The 15196-nt window shown below is 39.9% G+C and overlaps 1 protein-coding gene across 9 annotated transcripts in view; it reads right to left on the bottom strand.

The window, feature by feature from the left end:
* The window catches only part of PDE1C (phosphodiesterase 1C), a 388068-nt gene extending 373149 nt beyond the window's left edge, over nucleotides 1-14919 (bottom strand). For 3 of the 9 annotated variants that reach the window (XM_083822144.1, XM_083822164.1, XM_083822155.1), the window contains exon 1: nucleotides 5903-14919. In XM_083822144.1, coding sequence (XP_083678270.1) covers nucleotides 5903-6107 — 205 coding nt within the window. In that variant the 5' untranslated portion in view covers nucleotides 6108-14919. The remainder of the gene's footprint in view (nucleotides 1-5902) is intronic. The other 6 variants (XM_083822165.1, XM_083822167.1, XM_083822166.1 and 3 more) reach the window with 5 other exon arrangements.
* Between the last annotated feature and the right edge of the window lie 277 nt (nucleotides 14920-15196).

The raw sequence follows: 15196 nt of genomic DNA, 5'->3' as shown, positions 1-15196 counted from the left end.
ACAGAAAAGGTTCTATCTGGACATCAGGAAACATTTCTCTTACTCTGAAGGTGAACAAGCACTGGCATAGGTTGCTCAGAGAGTTTGTGGAGTTTTCCTCCTTGGAGATCTTCAAAGCTACCCTGACGTGGTCCTGGGAGGCTTGCGGTATATGGCTATGCTTGAGCAGAAGGGTTGGACAAGATGACTCCCAGAGGTCCCTTCCAAACTCAACCATTCTGTGAAGATGTGAACAGCAGCTGAACACATAAAAACATGCCTTGGATAGAAGAAACAAGAGCATCCATGCTTACCCTATTGCTGATGTTGGATGCAGGACTTAGGCTGTCTAGGGCCTTCAGACTTGGGCTTGAGTGGTTTGTAAATTGAAATTGCTACATCACAAGGTCTGTCTGAAAGGTATTCAGAGCATGACAGCTAATCCAGAGACCTTCAGAAAGTGAAAGAAATTCCCTATCCAAGCACTGACCTGAAAAATCCTGGACTCCATCTCCTCCACCAGAAGGCACTAAACATTTCTTTTTCATATCCAGTCTTTACTGACAGGAGAATATCTATAAACGATTAACTATAATATTAACTATTAACTATATATAACTATTATATCACACCTATTATAAGCATCAGGGTAATTTTGAGTGAGACACTGGGAAGAATGGGGAAAGTCTAATACTTAAACAAAAAACTCATCTATTTAAATTCTGCCTTTTAGACTACACGTTTTCTCAAACTACATTTCTAACCACAACCTTTCTACCATCAAGATAAAACGAAAGCTTCCTGCCAATCGCCGTTATCTCTTCTATATCCATGTTAAATATGTTGCTATACAGAAATTATTAGTCTAACAAACTACTGGCAGTGTGCACCTTTTATATGCCCCAAAGGGCAATAAAGTCATATACTGCTGTGTTAATTATTCCATTAGCTGAAGTATCAGAGGTCTGTGCTTTGGACCAGAAAGCTGTGGGCACGCCATCCATTGACTAAATGGTGTGTTTTCTGAAAATCCCTTATTAACATTTTGGCTACATGCCCCCGCTGCTCTGAGAGCCAGACATCACCATGTTGAAATAGTCAGCCATTTAGTTTTTCACAGCAATACCTCAGCCACATATCCAGCAAAAACCTTCAGATCAAATAAGTATTTTACTGGTTTTACTCATTTTCAGCTAGTTAGGATGGACAGGATTATGATCCTTCATATGTCATAGCAGTAACCACATTGCTAGCCAATAATTAGCAAGTTTTATCAGCACTGCATGCTCTTGCCCTGAAACAGTCCCCAAGAGCCTAATTTAGAGATATACATCTCACTTGCTTAATACAAATTTATCCTCCTAAATTATTCTTTTTTTCCATAAACAGCCAGCACTAGAGCTCTGAGGCACCAAAAGTAATTAATATAGATGTATTTTTAAACTATTTTTGTATGCACATATTGCCAGAAGTCAGACACTTTCTTTAGATTTACATTCATTATAAGATATCATTCTGGATATCTTAGAAAATGATCATAAATTAAGTAAAGAAGGAGAAAAAAAGAAGAAAATAGCGGAAATCCATGCAAACAACATAGCATGTAAAGAAGGACAGGTGTCCAGCAAAATGTTGCCTATTAACAGAGGAAGAGCTTGAAAGCTCTCAATGAAAAGAATGCCTTTCCCTTAAAAGTCAAATGAAAAGCTCGAAGTATTTTTGCTGACCTTAGGAAATTGATTTGCATGCTTATGCTTGCAGCTCAAATTTCTCAAAAGGCAAAATGCCCTGCCATCCCCAGCTTTTTGCTCCTTTCCCTTCCCGTTTTCTCAATGGTATTGGATATAAATCACTCCTTGAGCTGATAGAGATAATGATGTTGCTAACAGTTTCACAAAGTCCAAGGAATGAAAAAATGACACTAAAGCTATCCCGTACCTTCCTATACCTGGCCTTTAGCCTTTAGAACTTTAAAGTGATGCCCATTGTTCTCATATATGTAACCACAACTCTATCTTAATACTGTGTTCTGTAGATTAGACAAGAAGTTTTATGTATTAAAAATATACATATATCCAAAAAACTATCCAAAACAAATATATCACAGTTCAACAAGACTAACTACAGATAGCATGCTACCAGGAACACTAACATTTCTACACAACCTTTTTCACTAGCAAAATGTCTGTCACTGATGTACTCCCACACTACATGAAACAAAAGATGACTAATCAGAACCTCCCTAACTGCTATGATCTCTGACTCTAAGGACTGGGAATGTTTGGCACCTGGGCAGAGAAACAAAGAAGCTCACTGAGTCCTCTCACCCTTCATACTCATTGCGGATAATGTGTCAAGCTCTCATCACTTTATGGAGGAGGTGGGAGGTGTAACCTTTGTGATTGGACATGAAACAGCTATTCAACATCTGAGGGCTCTATAAAGGATTATCAGGTTGCTAGGAGACAACATGGGATATTTGTTTGCATGCTAGCCCTGGAAAAGAGAACACTTGCCTCATGTGGACTTTATAGGACCTTGACTGAGGGCCAGGAAAGGGCTCTGAAGGTATCAGAGAAAATAGTGACTGCTGGAGCTGAGTTTGACCGAAAGACAGCAGTGAAATCAGTGGCACAGTTGGAGCCAAAGCAGTCATCGATTACATGATATACAAATAAGTTTTTCAGTAAAAACTTCCAGTGCTTGAAAAGAAGAGTTAAAGAGTTAATTCATACGTTTTTAGCACTAATCAATTCATGAGGGCTTGGCCATGTCCTATGTTCATTTTGTATGATCAAAGTGGCTAGTAACTCATGATTTAGACACACTGATGCACTCTATCAGAATAAACCATTTTCTTGTACAGGGTGAGGCCTTACAATAGATAATAATAATAATAATAATAATAATAATAATAATAATAATAAACAAAAGGGATAAATTAAGGCTTTGTTAATTTATGCTTTTTTTCTTATTCTTTTATCACACTCTAAATAGATATTTTCCATGCAATCATGGAGTCTCACCCTGAACTTCATGACACTGTGATTTAAAGACTAGTCCTTAAGATCACTTAAACCATTGGAAGCCATTTTGCAAACTTTAACTGAAATACGTTTTGCTCTTGAGTGAAAATGTCCTTAAGCGGAAATGCTGTATGCTGGTGCTTGTGGTATTTCAGGATCATAGAATGTTTTGGGTTGGAAGGGACCTTAAAGGTTATCCAGTTCCAACCCCCCCTGCCATGGGCAGGGATACCTCCCACCAGACCAGGTTTGCCCAAAGCCCCATCCAGCCCGGCCTTGAACACCTCCAGGGATGGGGCATCCACAGCTTCTCTGGGCAATCTGTGCCAGTGCCTCATTACCCTCACAAAATAGATATAAGAAATAAATTATTTTCTAAATCTCCCCTCTTTTAGTTTAAAGCCATTATCCCTCGTCCTATCACTCCAATCCCTGACAAAGAGTCCCTCCCCAGCTTTCCTGTAGGCCCCCTTTAGGTACAGGAAGGCCACTATAAGGTCTCCCCAGAGCCTTCTCTCCTCTAGGCTGAAAAACCCCAACTCCCTCGGCCTGTCTTCATAGGAGAGGTGCTCCAGCCCTTTGATCACTTTCATGGCCCTCCTCTGGACTCGCTGTAATACATCCATGTCCTTCCTGTGCTGGGGGCCCCAGAGCTGAATGACCTCACTCCAGGTGGGGTCTCACAAGAGCAGAGTGGAGGGGCAGAATCATCTCCCTCGCCCTGCTGGCCATGCTGCTTTTGATGCAGTCCAGGTTATGGCTGGCTTTGTGAGCTGTAAACACATGTTGCTGGCTCACGTTGAGGTTCTTGTCAACCAACAACCCCAGGTCCTTCTCCTCAGGGAAGGAAGGGAAGGACCTCAATTGAATTGTTGATTCAACAATTGAATCAACTGATTGAACAATTGATTGAACAAAGGATTTTTTTTTCAGATCCTTTCTTTGGTGTTTGTGATGGGAACCAAACAAAATAGCGGATTTCATTTCCCACCATTCCTGTAACCATGTTTCCACAGCTCAGGAAAGTACCAGATAAAACCTTTGAGGAGCAGTGTCTCCAGAAACTCCCCAACAGCAATGCAAGTCTGCCCCACCAAAGATTTAAGCCAGGCCAAAACGGAGACTCTAAGTCAAATGCAAGCAAATTCCAGTCGTCGAATAGTTCCTGACTGTCTTTTAGTCTCCTTCAATGAAACTGAATCAATCTCAAAACACATTATCGTGTCTCATTGTTTAGTTAGGCAGACAGTGTAAATCATCAATGCTAGGTTTAATGATGTGGTTTAAAACATAAGTGAGGAAATCCATTCCCTATTACATCTGACGCTGCTCAGCTAACATCTGTAGACATCTATACATCTGTACAATCTATAAATTATTCAGAGAAACAAAAAAGGTATGAGTGTTCTAAAATCTATCTTAATGCCAAATTAATTCTAGTGTAATTCCTTCTACTCAAATTCCAGGCAAATGGCATCTCAACCCAAGTGTAAAGAAGAAGAAAATTGGGCCCAATATATTGCATGCTCCACTATACATACTTTTTTTTTTTCTTGTAGAGCAAAGAGTTAGAAAGCATGATTAGGTAAATCCAAATGGCAAATTGTCAGTATCAACCACTATATCTATTTCAGGTGATTACAACATCTCAGGATCTGACCACATTATTGAAGTTATTGAATCTGTGATGTTTGAATTACAAGGTCAATCATATATCAACTGCATTGCACTGAAGGCAAAACTGCAGGGTTTGAGATGAAAATTTGTAACTGATAAGTCAGTAACCTAAGAAACAGATGGGACATAAAAACAGTTGCTCTAACTTATTTAATGTCATAAACAGGAGATAATAAAATGTGAAGAAAGGAAGAAAGTTATGAAAGGAGAATGTCTCCATGGTCAAAACTTCTTACTAGTGCCCCCGCATTTGAAAGCAAAGAGACACACTTTCCATTTAGTTAGATTAGTACCTACAAGCTTTGTTAAATCATTGATTTGATGTTATTTTCTGTGTCATCTAAAGAGTAGAAACAACAAAGGAGAGGTATGAATCAAGCCTCGTTAACATATATATATATACAATCACCTATCTCCTAATGTAATGGGAGGTATTTATTCAAGAGAAAATTGATGTTAAGCAGCGTAAAAAGCAGTTTATTTACTTCCTTGAATATGTAACTTTACTACTTTACTTCCTTGAAAATAAAACCTTATACATATGAGATATATCCTTGCCTTCCTTTGCAGCTTGTTTAATATTTTTAAAGCAATGCAGCATCCAGACTTTTGTTGTTGTTGTTGTTGTTACTCCTGACTAAATAAAATACTCCGATCATTTTAAATCAACCAAAAAAATGGGATGCACTACTCTGAAACTGAAGGATGGCAACAGAAAAACTTTTGCAGAGGCATGAACGGCAAGACTGGAAATCTTAGCTGCATAACTTTTTACACAGAGGGAGCAATTTCAACCAGCCAACATCCCAGGAAGAAACTCCTGACACTTACCAAGCTCACTGCTCATCCTAAAGATATCCACGGATGATTGTGTGAGAAAAGTGGAAGGTTTAACTCAACTTCCAGTGGCATGCTGCCTTGCAATCAACCCTGCCCCTTCCCTTAGCACACTTGGGAAGGAAATGGTGCTGTGTTTTACACAAGCCCCCGTGCCTCCTTGGTGTGAAGGAGGGGGGGCGCGCTGGGACCCTATTTCCCTTTCCCTTTCCTTTTTCTTTTCCCTTTCTCTTTCTCTTTCTCTTTCTCTTTCCATTTTCCTTTTCTTTTCCCTTTCCCATCCCATCCCATCCCACCATATCCCATCCCCGGGGGGATGCAGGACCCACCACCTCTAGTTCCAGCCGACTGCGAGGACAGTCCCACCCCGCACGGATACTCACGGGCGGCGGGGCTGCGGAGGGGCGGCTGCTGCCGCTCTTCCTCCCCCTCCTCCTCCTCCTCCTCGTCCTCCTTCGGGCTGGCCGGGCGGGCTTTCAGCACCGCGGAGAGCGGCGGCGGGGCGCGGCGGGGCGCGGCGGGGGGCTCGCTGCCCCCACGACCCGGGTTGCGCCGCTGCCGGCCCAGCGCCGAGGTGCCGGAGCCCATGGCAGCTCCGAGCCCGGCTGCCCTCCCCGGAGAAGCCCCCCTTTGAGTTTTGCTCCTCGCCGCGATAAGTTATGGGGGCTTTGCTAGCGGGGGTTGGCCGCCCGGTTCCCCTCTGCGCGCTCCGCGGCTGCCCGGGGGAGAGGCGGGAGGAGGAGGAGGAGGAGGCAGGGAGGAAGGAGCCGAGGACGGGCTGCCGGCACCTCCCGCCGACTCTTTCCGCCTCCTCCGCCGCTCGGGGACCCCGCCAGCTCGTCCCATCGGCCGCACCAGGCACGGGGCTGCGCCCCGGGTGCTGCAAAGGGGCACCTGTGCTGCCCCTCGCCTGCTTCCTAAGGGAGCAGCGGTAAATTTAGCAATCTTTACTACTGCTCAAAGGCGTTACTAGCTCTTGGGAACAGCAAAAGGGGGACCTCGGCATAACCAGAGGGAAAGGCAGGCACGGTGGTAAAGAGTGGACAGCCCTGGGCATCCTCTGGCCCTGCTTTTAGCAGTGGGGCTGGACGAGGTGATGTCCAGGAGCACCTTCCAACCTCAACTGCTCTGCCCCTCTGTAACCATACTGTCACAGCATCACTGACCGTACTGCATGTGTAGCTTAGAATTACACAGTGTCCTCTGTAATATCACCAAATACTATAATAGCATCACTAGCACAGCTCTTGCACAATCTGGACTCAGTCCTCAGCTGCTGGAGATTTCCAAAACTAACTTTAATTTTGTATCTGTAAAATAGGTATCATAAAACTTCACCAGGGCACTGTAAGTTCTACAGGCACTTCAGTACTGTAGCAATTGGAACTGTGACACGTATTTACTTAGGTGTTTAAAATGACAGTAGGCACACTTTCCAGAGCACATCCTCTCTGTTTCTTCAGTGGTACCAATTAGCAACACAAAAGTAACAACCAGCTCTATCTTCATTGGGAGTGGAAGCCAAATAATTGCAGCCTGGTATCCTGATTCCTCCTGTCTGGAGAGAACCCACCGCTCCCCAAAGCAGGTCTGTTCCTCCAAACTGCCAGCAGCAGCCTGGTTCTCACGTCTGCTGTCACGCTGTTACAGCGAGATCCCGAGGCAGCTCAACGCTGACGTAACAAACTGTGAATGGGAATTTCTTTTGCTAGGGCGGTGCTTTCCAGGACAAAAACAGTGCCACTAATGCTTCAAAAAGCAAGAATGCAGGCGCACACAGGCTGTCCACTCTAACCCCATGCTTTCGGTTCATTATGCTTGCTCCATGCTTCCGCCTGTATTTCCTTCTTGACTCTCCTTGCAGTGAAGACAGCTTCAGTGCAAGCAGCACGTTGGGTAGATAACACATCTTGCTCTCCAGGGATGCTGCTCAACCATAAGAGACTTTTCATAAGCATACAAAGAAGGGACAGAGACGGCTATTAGCCTCGCTTCTACAACAACTGTATTTCCCCATTCTTGTCAGCTTTGGTGTGCGTGGAGGAAAAGTCTGTTTTATTTAAATACTCATTTTTCACAAGATAACTACTTTAAATTGAAGGAGCAAAAGTACTAATGTTGTACTGTAGAACACAGGCACAACTTCTTTAAAAATGCCAGAATTAAACTTGCTAGACCAACATGAAGCCAAATTGCACATAGGTACTAGAATTCTTTCTTTAACTACATGATACTATGCATTTTTTCCTCATAGCAACACACACAATCCAGGATTTCCATACACTCCCTTCAGACACCTACTACACAGTCCCCGGACATGGTACAGGTCTGAAAAAGCCTGTACAAGTCTGAAAAATAATATAAAACTTGTATCTGACTTGGGGCATCTTGTATTTTAGGGAGGGTACATGACAAGCAGTCGGTTTGGGTGAATCATCAGCTAAAATCTGCCTTACAGTCACGATGCCAATGTGATGCCTGGAGCAACTATTGCACGGTTAAGGGCTGAGAGTTCATTATTTTTCTGAAATGCAAAGAGGATGAAACGAGGGTCTGTCCCAGTACAAGACCCCAGCTCTGCTGGAAATGATTTCAGTTGCTCTATATCAGCCTAAAGAAAAAGTACAGGATCACTGACTTCCTCATCATTTTATAACTCCTTACATTCAAACAAATTAGTTTAAGGACTAAAGCGCTCTAAGTTGCAAAGCTAATGCAAGTTTCATGAAAAGATTTGTGGGAACAAATGACTAATGCCTCCACCCTCACTGCAGGAAAGACTGCAGCATTAACTTCTTTCTTATCAGGCATCAGTCACTAAACTCAGGTCACAGACTGGCAGGAAATGAGGTTTCACGAGTTCGTGGAGCAGCTAGTTGACATGAAAGATACCTGCCTCCCTCCAGTCAGCTGCCAGGGTCGTCCCCTGCCTGCACACACAAACGTTTGCCAGCCCAGAGGGGAGATGTGAGCCGCATGTGGATGCCCTTCCCTCGGTCAGGTAGCAAGCCTGCTGTCATCAGCTGTGACATTTTATCCGTGGTGGCAGCAGGCAGAGCAGGACGAGCAGACACATGACGTCGATGTGTGCCCGTGATACAGAGGCAGGAAGAGGAGCACTGCGCAGCAACTGAAGAACAAGGGTGGGGGAGGAAGAACAATGGCAGGGAGAAGAGTGCACTCATGTCCTCCCCACCAGCAGCCCATCCGTTTTAATTACAGCTATCCAAAGAAGTACTAAAACAGCATAGCAGCAGATACCTGACTGAACAGAATTTTGAGCAGCAAAGCCAGGGCTGTGACATAGCATGGATTCGACCTTTGCAACCTTGCTCCATCTGCTGCTTTTTTTCTCTCCTAAAGCACAGAAACCACATCTTCCACCTGTAGGATAGTGGTTCCCCCCCTGCACAATCAACCTTGAGACTCAGCAGCAAACCTACAAGCTATGCTATTTAACAGCAACAAACTCTCTTGACCTCACCGCTTCCCTGGACCGTATATCCTCATAGCATCGCTACCTCTCAGCTAGCCATCTTTAACACTCAAAAGTTATGCAATGAATTACACTAAGTTTTTCAGAAAACAGAGTCTGTTCACATGGATTAAATTCTTTGCTCAATTTTGTTTGCACAGAAAACTTTCTAAGTGACTATTTATAGACCATGGCCAGCATTTCAGAAGATTTCTTTGGTAGGTCTGAATGATTTGGAAGAAGGCAAATGTTTGTACTCTCATGGACCAAGCAACTTAAATATACTTGTTTAGAACATTTACTGCTGTTGGAAGTGTTTTTTGAAAAAATACCAGATTTTAGTATGGTATTTAGTACGGTAAATTGGGGCAGTTCTGGAGAATTCAAAAAAAAATAAAAAAAATAGCCATTTATGCAAACAAGTGCAGTTAGACAACAAAAGGGATTTTTTGAACAGCATCTTCTGATGCTTCAGGCTGACTCTTAGGCAGTAAATTACTAATTTTATATTTTGCATATTCATTGTCCTGCAACATCTGATCCATATCTGTGCTATTAAATTCAGTTGTGTTAAATCCAGAAGCAATGATCTAAAATGTTAAGAATGAACGATCATTTCCTCCAGCACAAATAGCTGTGAGCTCTTACCTATATGCATATAATACTCATGAGATCAGATTCATAATCCCCTAAGAACACACCTGCATAGATTTAAGTAATAAATATTTGCTAACAAGCAGTCTATATTGCATCTCTTAGATCTGAGATACTCTTTTATTCATGTAGCTACCTGATGCTTGGATAAAAGGAAATAAATCAGTGTCCTGCATATGGAATTTCAGACAGAACACAAATTACTACACACATGGTAGTGTGCATGTATTTTAATTATTTTAAATACCATGCGTGTTTTAATAATTTTAGTGTGTAAGACACATTAAAATGTTTAGAAGACTTTGGGGAACTGAGAGTAGAGAGGTAAATAGCCAAAGAGGTGCAAACATACCATATATGCACATATGTTTTGTCATTGCATGTTTTCCTCAAGAAATGTATATTTTAGAATAAAGCTTTTATATTTTTATCTTCCTGAGCTTCTAGTTCTTTGTGGAATATCTATTAAAATCATGAAGTATCATCTTAATCTTACACTATAACATTAAAAGAAAATGACATAAGACAACATTCTGATTAGACGGCACTGTTAATATTAGTGGATTTGAAAAGTAGTATTTCAAGATGGTGGGTCTTTTCTGCAAGTTCAGAATGTCAGCACTAACCATTTCTTCAAACATTTACAGCACCCAGCACCATGTCATCTGAAGTTTTGCACAAGCAGGCTCAAACAATACTAATAACTAGCTAAGTGAGTGGATAATGGCATACACATATATGAATATGTATCCAGTATGAGTAGAACATAGAAACTCAGGTACTTTTCTGTACTTGTACAGCCAAAACATATTTTTGTTCATCTCTAATAATGTCCAGAATTAATAACAATGGTACTAAGCTTGACTTAGCAATTACTTGGAAAAAAAAAATTCATCTCGCCTTAAAACCCACTAACATGTCGATTTCATGATTGCCCCATTACTCGATTTTTTTCCTATATAAGCTTGATGAGGGCTGGGCTGAGGAAAGCAGCAATAAAAGAGAGGCTTAATTAAACTGGCAGACCTATCCACTTTGTCATTTGGGACTATTGCCATAGCAAAATGTTTTTTACAGGCACCAGCAGCCTAACAAGCACATGCCAATTATTTGAATCAACGTGGATATGGTGTGCCTGAGTGCTCGTGATACCATCCCATCCTTTGGGAGGCTCCAGCATGTTAGAAAAGTAAATAGACAAATGGAGAAAAGAAATATAAAATCACTAGCAAGAAGTGTGTCATCTAATTTGTTAAGCAGGAACACAGATTAAAACAGTTTTTTTCCTGAGGAAGTTCAAATTCACAGCTCTGACCAACGTTCCACTATGAGAGTTTTTTACCTTGACCCCATCAGGAGTGCAAAGGAGAACCAGAGCTCATCACAGAACAGTAGCGTAGTTTCAGCTAAATGTTTAAGATGAGATAGAAAATATTGCTATGGGGAGCTAAGACTCTTTTAAACTTACTCTTTCACATCATTTTGGTCAGTGGAGGAAACCCACTGAATTTTATTATCTTTTCCTTTTCCAAGCTAGCACAGTAACTACAGCTAGCATAAGACAGAGAAGTTTATATTATATACAGCTATTATCCCTAAAAGTAGTTCTCTTTTAATCCTAAAGGGAAGCAACTTTTCCCCACGGTACAATTAAACCTTTGGAAGAGGAAGCTATTAGCTTTACATTTGTTGTAGATTTCAACTATTTACAAGGCTTAACAGCATGGGTGAATTTAGCAGGATATAATAAAGGATTTCACTTTTTATAGCTGCCCCCAGTGTTCACATAAACCTCTAATTTAAAATTAGAGCAGAATGTATATGCTCTTTCACTACACATGTTCAAAAAAGCACCTGTTGACTTTCTGTGAAAAAAAAAAAAATAATAATAATAATAACTTTCCTTTTTTATCCAGTCTGAAATCTCAGAATAGGCACAGTGTAATTGTATATGGAAATTTGAACTCAGATTAATACTAGCAATTTTGCATTCAATAAAGGTTGTTCATTCCTTACATATTTCATTTAGCTAAGTCTTCATGAAAATTCACATCTTCACTTGTGAAGAAAAAAGTAATTTGACAGTGTTGTGGAGTTTTGTTACAGATACTTCCTGGCAAAATTCTACTGCCACAGTTTTGGTGTAAATTATAATTCCATGCCAGGCATCACTTGTTCCTTCTATTGTCATGAAACATCCATTTTAACCTACTAAACATTCTGTGTTATGGCATACATTAGATTCACAATAGCTTTCAAACTGAACATAGGATTAAAAAAAAAAAAACTTTAAAAATATTCGGGTTTTGTGCTACATGGGGGAGGAAATAACATGATTCACCACAGAATCTGCCAGGACAAATTGTTCATTCAAAAATTTTTCATGAAAAAAAATCAGAAGAGCTATTTCGCATACAGTCACTGCTTTTTATCATGCTGGTACACCATTTCTAAACTAGCGTTGAGTGTACTGAAACCAGATGCGTTGTTTCACAAAGCATGGTCTCACTTGAATCCAGCAGGGTTTCTTTTGCTCTAAAACATTAAGCAGGTGATTACAAGCTTTGGTAGACATGTAAATTCAAACCTCTGCCAACTTGCTTAGTCTAAGTATTTCTGATAGCCAGGACACATGAAAAAAAACTTTTGGTTCAGTTGCTGTCTTTAATAGAGATATCTAAGCTAATCTAGGCCACACAGATGGAATATCATGTTAGCTAAGCAGCCATTATTAAGAGGTTGAAATTAACTTGCCAAGATCTTCTAAGCTTCTAAGTGAAATAATTACTGCCAGGGATTTACAGATCTGGAAGAGAAATATTTTGGTATCATAACCAAAACAGTGCTTTCCTCTGTGAGCCAGAACACAATCCATACTTCCAAACCCATTCTCTTATCTCATTCAACATTTCCTTCTAGGTATTTCAAGAAATTATTTCATTGTCTATCCCATACAATGAGAAATAGATTATTACGGAAGAGCTCCTAACATAAAAAAAATTAATGGACTGGCCTTGATAAAAAAAATAATAATAATACATTTACATTTGACATTATGACTAATTGTTTACAATTATTAGGATTTCCCTATTAAAGCATTGGCTATCTGCAGCAATATAGGAAACTAATCACAGGGCACATTCATCCTTTATGCAGTTAAACAGACTTTTTAAATCACAGAAGGATTTGTCTGTTTGTATGTACAAATTATACATATACATAACAGTAACCAAAAAAACATGAGATCATATCTCTCATATTTGGGTTTTGCATCATTTCAGAACAATCTCAGCATGCAAAGCAGATCATTTTTTTTCTATAACATATTCAACTTGGGCTCATGCAGTCAGACTTCTCCCTTGGAAGGCCATGGAAAGAATCATGGAGGGACCAAGTGAATATCTTCTGTTTAAACATGTACTTGCAGACAGCTATTTTACCTCATTTTAAAGTGCTGAGAAAATTACTTCTTCTGTAAAGCTGCATTCCATTTATTATTCTAAAGTGTTTTCTGAAACCAAAATAATTTCATAGCCTAATCCTTAAAGCATTTCTTTTATGGTATGATTTTTTTTCTGAGTATAAAAAAAGGAAGATTCTAAATTGCTTTAGCAATGTGTTTTCTACAGTTGCATTTGATCAACATCCCTTGTTTTTTTTTTTTTGTTTTTTTTTTTTTCCCTTGAAACAAGTAAACAATGCAACCAATACTTTCTTTCAAATGCCATACGGAAGGAAAAAGTACAGACTCTGTTCTGTTAATATGCTAATAAGTAAGTGAAGGAGGCTGCTACAGATGTGAAAACTCTATAGGCTTTGCTATACTAATTTTAAAATGGGGAGAAAAAAAAAAAACAGCCCTTATTGTTTCAACATTTAGCTCCACTTTTTCCTCATTTGCAGAGCAGATCTATTGCTCTGAGAGACTGACTAGAATTACCTAGAACAAACATCATTTTAGCATACAACCTGTTTGTTAGATGGTAAAAAAGTCACTATATCTTGATTAATGTTACATAGCACTACACGGTAGGATTCATAAACACATTTCTGTCCCAAGGGGCTCAGTTCTATTTTATTTTCCAGTGACACGTTCCTAACAGCAGCTTTTACTTAGAGATGAGCAGCCTACAATTTCTTCAGTGGGTACTTATTATCCTAGGAAGTCAATAAATCTCTTTTCCATAGTCACAAGCAGTTTTCAAAGATGTGACACTTTGGTCCAGTCATTAACTGACCCTAAGCAAGGATGAAAATGCAGTAGGATCAATAAATGTGAGAAAGACCTTTGGTATTAAGGAACACAGACAAACTGGTGCAGCTTTCTTCCCTACTGATTTCAAAGAAACCCTGTTTGCTGATCATTCTGATAATCCCTCCAGTATTTACAGTTTACAGGAAGTGCTCAATCTACAAGAGCCTGACCTCAAAGTATAACTTGAAAAATAGCTGCTTAACCTAGAAAGGGCAAGACTGAAGAGAAATAATAATGTTTAAATATCTACTTAGCAGCTATAAAAACAAGTTTTTGTGTACATCCACTACACATGGAATAATGGCCTTAAATTATCTTGCACTTTACAAACTGAAAAAGCAATACAGGAAAATTTTTAAGAATTATACAACCATTTGTCAAGAATGATACAGAAAGTCTATTGTTCACCTTTACACTATGAAACACTAGATTGTCTTTAAATGTTCTCTCCCTGTTGCCATCACTTTGTGTATTTCTATGATCACCACACAAAAGCATCATCCCCAGCTGTGTGCTTATAACTATGTATGCATATGCACATGTGCACATGCAAATTCATTCCTTTATTATGCACAGTTGAAGATTACTCATAAGTAAGCCAATTAACATAAACAGCATTCAAATTAAATACCTTAGTTACTTGAAAAACATTAGCCCAACGGATCACTGTAATCAGCATGTAAATTCTTTTTTCAAAATTCTGTTCTCATAAATCACACTAAAACCATTTCTTTTACAGAGTCTAAGCCATCTACTTTCTGATATTCACCTTCTCTGTCATCAGGTATTTATTAGATAGTAAAACAACTGATAGAGGCCAAGTACCATAACTAGCAAAATAGCTTACCTCCACACCAGCTGCATTTTAATCTAAATAAGCATTATGGTTTAGTAAGTATACATGTAAATACACATTTGCAATTACACAAGATCTAGGAGGAGTAATGTGCAACTGGATAGGCCGAGGACTCCACAGTAGCAAGCTACCTCAGATCAACATGCCACCTAGAAGGAAGGGAAGTACAGAAACATTCTTCCAGATAAATAATAATAATAAATAATAATAATAATAATAATAATAATGCAGTAGTAGGAAAAGGTTGTGTTTTTTTGTTTTTGTTTTTTTTTGATAGATTGCATGTTAGTTGCAATCCATTGAAACAATATCTGCAACAATAGTTAAAACACTGGCACAGTGTCTTGAAATGAATATTCACTGTCTGTTGCTAGATGCTGCTAGCAAACAAAGGCAGTAGGATCAGCAGAAGGGTGTAATACACTGGAACTGAAACT

The sequence above is a fragment of the Anser anser genome (genome assembly GCF_964211835.1).
Source record: "Anser anser genome assembly, chromosome: 2".
NCBI classification, from domain to species: Eukaryota; Metazoa; Chordata; class Aves; order Anseriformes; family Anatidae; genus Anser; species Anser anser.
This window is presented reverse-complemented; position numbering and strand designations above follow the sequence as displayed.